Source organism: Mesitornis unicolor, unplaced genomic scaffold, assembly GCF_000695765.1.
Source record: "Mesitornis unicolor isolate BGI_N332 unplaced genomic scaffold, ASM69576v1 scaffold14686, whole genome shotgun sequence".
In the NCBI taxonomy this organism is placed as follows: Eukaryota; Metazoa; Chordata; class Aves; order Mesitornithiformes; family Mesitornithidae; genus Mesitornis; species Mesitornis unicolor.
In genome coordinates this window covers 102,977-111,752 of record NW_010189006.1, presented here as the reverse complement: position 1 = coordinate 111,752, position 8,776 = coordinate 102,977, and the positions used below count along the sequence as shown (strand labels likewise).

At 36.6% G+C, this 8,776-nt stretch overlaps 1 protein-coding gene across 1 annotated transcript in view; it reads left to right on the top strand.

The window, feature by feature from the left end:
* FAM188B (family with sequence similarity 188, member B) overlaps window positions 1-8,776 on the top strand; it is a gene marked incomplete at its 5' end in the record, with an annotated part of 44,920 nt that overhangs the window by 8,848 nt on the left and 27,296 nt on the right. The window contains 2 exons of the mRNA XM_010185925.1: window positions 749-814; window positions 1,078-1,145. Of these exons, the coding sequence (XP_010184227.1) occupies window positions 749-814; window positions 1,078-1,145 (134 nt within the window). The remainder of the gene's footprint in view (window positions 1-748; window positions 815-1,077; window positions 1,146-8,776) is intronic.

Below are 8,776 nucleotides of genomic sequence, written 5' to 3'. Positions count from 1 at the left end.
CCGAGAGACAAGATAGACTATTTAATTAATATGATAACATAATTCTGAGTTGTTGGCTATTTCAGAGTGCAACTAACACTGTTATACTGCCTGTAAATGCGCCTTATCAAAGGTCATGTGGACATAGCTACAGTGATGGAAAGGATTATAATCCAGGCTGCTTGATTTTTCCTCACCCAGTATCTGCAAGACTGTAATTTCCATCAAAATCTGAAGATGGAAAAATAGACACAGAATGTTGAAGTAAGGTCTTGGATATGTGAAGTGTCCTGAGCTTTGTGTTGAATATGAATATTAATGGAAGTATTCTTTGAGTGTGATAAGAAATGCTCCAATAGATGCCTCCTATAGGTGGCTCACCACATAGGTACAAACCCCTGAGCTACTTGCCCATTCTGTGTCTTCTAAAGCTGCAGCATCCCTGTGTTTGTTCTAGGAATTGTTTTTCGTGACATAAACAACGCTTAGAATTGAGTCAAATTGTCTGTTCAACAAACTTAAAACCAACAAGAAGCAGTCTTTAAAAATTCAGTATTTAAAAATTAAAAATATATGAAGTGCTGAGATGCAGCATTAAACCAAGTGAAAACAGTAAAGGGTAGATTTCATTAGATTTTGATTCCATTTTATTAGTTCAAATCTTTCCAGTCAGATTTAAAGCTTTAGCTACTTTAGGTCAGCTTTCAGGTTATAAAAATGGGTTGTTTCTGTTTTAGTTACTTTTTTTTCTTCTTACATTTCTACCCAGCTAATACTACATAGTGCCACAAGATACGAAGATCTGATTGTATTTCTTCAGCAGAATATTCACCAGGTACTGTGTCTAGAGAAGATACTAAACCCATGATAGGTCAGCTGCCAATTTTTCTGTCTTTATCTGTCTCATATGATGTCCTCTGAACATTGTTTCAAACACTATACAGACATGTCTTGGATTTTAACAAACAGAGCAACAAATTCAGGTTTAGCATAACTGACAAAAAAATCTTTCAGCTTTCAGTTTGATTTGCATTTCTGTAGGATTGGGCAAAAAATGTACTCAACAAACAAAATAAAACCAGTCCTTTTCTTTTTCAGTTTGAAATTGGTCCCTGTGGGTGCATCCTCCTGACAGTGTCTGTCATCTTATCAAGATCCATCAATCTGTGAGTGTCTTTGTATCCCTGTTTCATAAACTGCAAAGCAAACAAGCTGTGCAAAGCGAGGCAACAGCCTTGATGTACTTAACTCTCTGGCCTTTTTACTTTTTACCTTGTTTACTCTGAGAAATATAGGGAAGTTATGCAGATTTACTCAACTTGGCTCTTTTTGTTGTATCCTCACACACTTGTGTGTATATATACAAATATCTATATATCTATATATCTTTAATCTATATGTCTATATATCTATACCTATATATCTATATCTCTGTATGTCTCTATATAAATGTATATATATGCTGTTAAAGTGGCAGTGATCAGTCCACTATATCTGATATAAATGACTCCATGTAAACATTCAGCATCATGTCTAAGGTCCCTATCTATGCTCCCTGTCTTGACAGTGGAAAGAAAGACTTGTTTAGAGGGTTATTTATTTCTCACACTTTAGGTATCTGTCTTAGGTAGAGATGAGTAACTTGCTTGTGCTGCCGGGATCTCACCATCAATGATAATGATAAAGAAAGGCTAGTATAAAATGCATTAGTCAGCTCAATTTTAGATGGTTATAAGTAAAGTATGACAAATCTGGTCTCAGTTTATTGGTATAATAAATATGCTGAGCCCTACTTAAGGGATAGTCATTGTAGCCTCTTTTAAAAACTCATTGAAGCTTGCCCAAGCACAGTTGCAGTCAATTGTGCTTTTATACAGATTAAATGTGTTTCTGTGGTACTGTGAATGCCAGAGTGTGTCAGAATAAAAGCTTTCTTCATTGTGACAAATTCCACTTTTGTAAAAATCTCCTCGAGATATCTGCAAGTGAAAAGAACTGTTCCCCAGCAACTTGCAATAACAAATGACATGAAGAGAGCAGCTGCACTTGAAAGCAGCACGAGTTTGATTTATGTAAGCTTCTATTTCTTACATTCTCTGCATTGTCTTGAAAATAAATAGCAACTTAGTCCAAATTTGTGTTATGCATTCCGTTGCTCACCTACTGAGATCCCCACAAGCATTTACAGATTGGGCTTTTTTGTTTTGTTGTCATTTCTTCCTTTCTTTTGCTTACAGTAGCACGACAGGACATTGACTTAACTCTACTTTTGCATTCTAACACAATTGACATGATAATTTTAAAGCATATATCATTTATTCTCGTTTTTCTGAGATAGTTAGAGCAGAGAGGTCCAGATTAGTAAAGGTATTTGAGCAAGTAACAATATATTTGGCATTTGGTAGGATCACCGAAACAGCAATGCTCCTAATTGCTATTGATTGCATTGCTTTTCTTGCTGTAAAATGGCACATGTTCTCTAATAACATAAGCAAGTGGCTTATTTTTACCATCACTTCTCAGTTCTTAACAGATGGATTATGACAAGGCCAATCAATCATCTGTGTTTGTGTTTGGGGAAGCTAAGTGTCAAAAGTGAACATGAAAATTCCTTATTGTGCCTATTTGCATTTTTGGATATCTAAATATTTTTACAGTTCTGGTCCATAATGTCAGAAATGTTTATAAAATGTAGCTCTGTGTCAAAGAAGATTCACGACTTTCTTAGAGAACTTAATTTTAAAGTACCATTACCCTTCTGTCTTGGTGCTGTGTAATGCATTGCGTTGGTACCTATCTTTTGTTTATAAGAAACAGGATTTTTTCTCTGTCACTAGATGCAGTGGAATGTGGTTTCAGACCTTTGCATAATTTGTTTTAGAAGTGCAAACTAAATTTCGTTTATGTAATTTTCAGTAACAGATGCGAATGGCTATGCCTTAGTACTACTCTTAGGTTATTGCAGATACCAAGACAAATATCTCGCTGCTCATATCATCAAGAAGTATGTACCATTTAGTGAGTGTTACAAGCATTGTATGCAATTATTTACATAACTGGCATAGTTCTGGATGAATAGTTGAAGACAAATAGGAGTTAGTTTAAGTAATGGAATTTTCACCCAGCAATAGATCTCCCTGGGATGTTTTTTTCCCAAGTTTTTAAACAAAAAAATTAGTGTGGGTTTTTAATTTAGTTTTTTTTGTGGTTTTTTTTTTAAAAGAACAAAATTGCATGGAAGTTTCAATTGTCCTGATTTTTGTGTGCATATTCTATTGAAAAAGCTAGATAGACTATTTAATTTTACTTGAGAAGTTGACATATTTTATTTTCTCAAATCGTATTGAAGAACTTCTGTTTGGGTCAGTTCTTCACCCTGTGCCTCCAACGTTGACTTTCTGAAGTCCTCTGGTAAATATCTCTTCTATAAATGATGGGCATTTTTGTAAGCAAATTGAAGACCAAGGATGGAGTAATGTTGAACCATGGTCATCATAAAATAACACTGTGTAAGATGTGGAGGAAGAGGTATGTCCAGTGAAACCAAACCGAAGCATTTACGTTTGGTTCAACAAGGAGAAGAGTGGCATTTTGATTAATTATTACTGAAATGTTTTTTTCAAACAAAAATATTCTTTCCAGTTTTTTCTGTCCCGTGAATAAAAATTCCAGTGTTTATGGAAGCTTTCACTTCAGGATATAATTAGAAGAAAATAATAATACCTGATTTTGTATGATGGGGAAGCATTAATTACAAGTTAAAAGGCAGAGCACTGAAAGTGGACTGAATGGTGAGGTTGTTTAATTGAAGGATAAATACCACTCTACCAAGACCTGTGCAGTTCAATCCATCTAGAAGGAGTGCAGGATAATAAGATCACAGAAGAAGTTTGCTATTTTGAGGGTAATGATCTACCTCACTTATCTTTATTTTCTATGGAAATATTTGCATCTAGCCTTCCTTTATCTCAAAAAAGAGAAAAAGACTTCATTTGACTTCCTTTGAGTGTCTACCTTAGAATGAGATAAATCATCTCTTTAAATGCTCACTTATCTCCCCTATATAAAAAGAAAATCTAAATTACTTACTCATATGAGGCTTTGCACTGTAAACATCAAGTGGTGAAATGAATTCTGTCTTACAGTGACTGGTCAATAAAATGGGAGATGAAATTCAGTGTTAATAATGCAGAGCATTGTACATGGTGATAAAACATTCTCAACTATACTTACCTAGTGATGGGCTTTAAATTGGCTATTATAACAAAAGAGAGAAATTCTGGCACCACTATGAGTAATGTAATTCTCTGAACATATCAGTTCAATTTTCTGTGATAGACAAAAAAGAAATAGTGTGTTGGGAGCTGTGATGATAAGGGATGAAAACAGAATAAAAACCTAGTAATGTCTTTGTATAAATATATGATCTTCTCATGTCTTTAACTTGCATGTAGTCTTGTCTCCCCAGGTCAGTAAAGTCACATAAGAACCAGAACACACTGGAGCACTGAAACAAATTTTCTCTTTAGTGTGGTCTGGCTTCTGCATGAAATCTTTCCTCTTTGACACTGAAGAAGAATAACTTGGATGTGGTAAAAATTTAGACGTCCATGATAAGATTGAATAAGGAGTGACTGTACATTGTTTCTCAGAGTCCAAAAGCTTGGGCACTGTCATGGAAATGCTCAGGCTTCAGTTGTAAAACAAATCACAGTACTTTTTTTTTCCCACGGTGTAAGTAACTTTCAATACTGGGAGATAAGGTCAAAAGTATGAAGAGGTTCAAATAAATTTAGACAAGTTACTGGAATGTACATGCTTCAGTACCTTGAAACCCACCTATTTAGATGTTATCTCTGTGTGTCCCGTTTTTGTGTTTCACCTTGATGTTTGCTACTGCTGCTGCCGTCTGGATGCTGGGATAGGCTGACTTTGGTCTGGCTTCATCATTTTTGCATTGTTACTGTTTTTACTTGTAAACAGAAATTCCAGATTTCAGCTAGGTCTATCAGGCAGTTGTTCTAAATCACTGACCATCTAAGTGCTTTTATTTAATGGGAACACATGCCAGCAAATGCAGGGCTTTGCACTGCTTTGTAGATTTTGGTAATGAGTTTCTCAAGCTCCATGCACTAATGATTATCACTGGTAGAACTGATAACAAATGGCCAAAGAGGAGTGAGAATTCCTGAGGAAGTTGCTGAGGACGTGTTGTTGCTTCTGGTACAGGAAGGAATTCTAGTTACTAACAATTGTAACCTCTTTTTTTTTTTTTTTTTTTACAACCAGTGAAAAATTAAAAAATAGTGGGTGTATTGAACTAGCTCAGGGGACTGATCTTCCTGAACATGCAAAATGTGTACTAAAATCTTCATGTTTTTAAGAGCTACAAGATATTTTCAATGTACCTGCGGGAGCCTGAGCTTAAAGGTGGGCTGCCAACCCCATCTGGACCTCACTGTTTCGTCCAAGAATGGCACATTGCATGCAGGAAAGTTATAAATACCCAAGGAGTGGTTTACACTGACCCAGTAATGGCAGCTTCAGTAAACCCCACAGTCTTACTGAAGTCACAACATAAACTGGAACTGCAGCACAAGCTTTCTCTGCTGTCTCATCACCTCTGACACTTAGCACCTTCCTCACTGTGCTTACTCATGCAAAACCATTGCTATATTGGGATGTGGCTCATTCTGATCCATTCATGGAAAAGCCTTCTTCAAATTTCGGCTTCTTACCAACCAGTCACACTGTTTTCATTGCCATATTTTTCATAATCTGTGCAATAAATTTATTGCATAAACCCATTATTATTAGAACCTATTACAGCGAAGAAGATATTGAATAAGAAAATTCCTCAGGTCAAATTCCTTTGTGGAAAAGCTGTTTTCAAGCTATATGGAGAACATAAATAGAGCCTCATCTGAAACACAGACTCATTGTGTTACTTGCAAATTTGCTGACCAGTAGAATCAAAACACCAGTGTTTGCAGTCTCTTTTGCCAACTTTGGGATACTTTATCACTTACTGATAGCAGACCACAAATGCAATTCTGCAGTCAGCATTGGTCGTTTGGGTATCTTTACAATTTTTTTCTCTGAAATGTTTATGTGACAGTAGGAAGCAATGGCGTTATCTGTGGGAAAAAAACAAAGGAGAGTGATTTTGCAAGTCAAGAGGAGCCTGTGTACTTCATTAAGGTTGGCCACTTATAAACCTAGGAAAATATACGTCAACACCTTTTTCCTTACTGCGATCCCACAGCACTAATAACCATCCTTCTGTAGTCTTTACTGCTCCAGAAATGCATACAGCCCTGTTTCAAAATTGTTTGTGCGTTTACTGTGAAATAACCTTGACTCGGACATGTTACTTGACTTTTATACTCTTTCAGTCATGTAGGACATTGAAAAAGAAAGTGATGCTCTTTTGGTGCATGGATTATGAGTGGAACAATGGGTCCTCCACCCTGGATCCACTGTCCTTAACTGACACCTTTTCCTGTCTCAGAGCTAATCTCTAATTTAGAGTTCCCCTAAAATGCACCTACTCTCCTCACTCTGTTTGGCTGGGGAAGAAAGGCTTTCTGTGAAATGACCATTTGGCTTGCCCAGTGGTAAAAGCTTTTACAACTTCATATAAAAGATCCCATCGCATGGGGCGTATCGAGTTCTTGGTGGAAGTATATTTTTCTGTGAGCCGGTTTTCTGGGAAAACTTTTTCCCAGGTAGTTCCCCCACACACTTGAGAACGCCTGGGAGACCAACAGCAAGGGGAAATTACGTGTGAGTAGTTTTCACTCAGTGTTTATAGTTATGCAGTATAAATACTTGTCATCATGTATTTTACAGCTTAGTCTTTTAGTGTTTGAAAAAGATAGGGAAGCAACTGTTTTTCAGGGGAAACAGCTGTCAATTACGTTAGTGTTAGAAAACAAGCAGCTTGACCTAACTGAAAAATCCATATTTGAGAGTCTCAGACCTCTCCAAGACCCATTTGTGATTTTACAACGTGTAGGAAGCATGAGAATAGATTTACCAAGAACAGTGGGAGGAGAGCATATAGGAGAGTTTGTGAGGGATCTAGTCCATGGAAGGGGAGAACTGAATCCTTATTTGTTTGAGTAAGTGAACTTCTGTGCCTCCTGCTTGATAGGTTGCATGAAATTCATCATCTTCAGGATCTTCCTTGTCTTTAGGTTCCATTATGTGAATGAGACAGAGGCCCTTCTAGCTTCAGTGTTCACTGGGCAAGAATTGCTTGCTACATTAATAAAGATATTAATAAATACAGAACCTTAGTGAAGCACAGATTGCAGCTTCAGCTCCTAAGAGGCAATAAGGGAGTTTGCCTGAAAGAAGTTAATGTTTTTTGCTCAAAGAAAGACAGGAAGACAGAGATAATAGGTGAGATAGCCTTAGGAATATTCAAAGAAGGATGTTCTACCAAGATTTGAAGCTAAGCTAAGCTAAGCTAAACTAAGCTATACTATACTATACCATACCATACCACACCACACCACACCACACCACACCACACCACACCACACCACACCATACCATACCATACCATACCATACCATACCATACCATACCATACCATACCATACCATACCATACCATACCATACCATACCATACCATACCATACCATACCATACCATACCATACCATACCATACCATACCATATCACCTGCCCCATTAAAACATACAGTAGCCTTACATCTCTGGTGCAGTAAGTCTAGAGAAGGGGATGTTCTCCATCTCCAAATATTGAAATAGGTAGCATCTAAAGTCATAGACACAATGACAATGATGCTTAATACCTTTTCACAACAGAGGTCTTCATATAACTGTAATAGCAAACAATGTTTACTTATAAGAGATATGGGAAAGCAGACAAAGCAACTTAGTCTTTACCTCAGCAGGTTGAAAAGCTGCAGGCAAAATCCTACAGAAAATCCTCTGTAACTAACTTCAGAGGTAAATGGAAAATGGGAAAAGGGAATGCAGTCTGGTTTTACAGAAGATAAGTTACACAAAACTGAACTAATATTCTACTTTAATAAAATAACTGCTTGTTTAAAGTGAGGATTTAAATAGATTAATTCTATCTGAAGTTCAGGAAGGCATGCAATTATAGTACCAAATGGAGAATTTTTAGTTAAACTGAAAAAAAAATAGAATAAAAGTAGTTAATGGAGAGGTAATAAGAGGTTTTTGTATTCAGTATCATGCCAAATGAGATGTCATTTGCTAATTTGAAAATGAGAGATCTTTTAAGAATTATAAATGTGATAAAGAAAAGGGACTCAGGAAAGTGTTGTCAGCATGGGGAAAGTTACTGATAGGGTTCCTCAGGATAAATTTAGCTTTTATTCCCCACAGTAACATTGGAAAAAGGGAGTGGTGTGCTGATGAAATGTACTAATGACTCAAAAGTGGAAAGGCACTGTCAATACAGAAAACAAATTGTGTTGCACTGAAATAGTTGGCTCAGCTTCTTGATGAGGATAATAAGAAAGAATTTCTTTTAGCTACAGAAACTACAAGGTCATGCGAACAGAGACTACTCAGGGAGGGTTCATATGTTGTAAATGGAAGGATGAGGAGTTGAGTAGTGGACCATACAGTGACTTTGAGCCTGCATTATAAAATAGCACTGGATTTAATCTTAGGGTGTATCAGCATAAATAGTTTTAGGAGGTGAAGAAATATTAATAGATTGTGCAAGGCACTGATGTGTCCTCACTGAAATAACGCATCAAACTGGGTTAACCCATTAAAACTGGGAGCA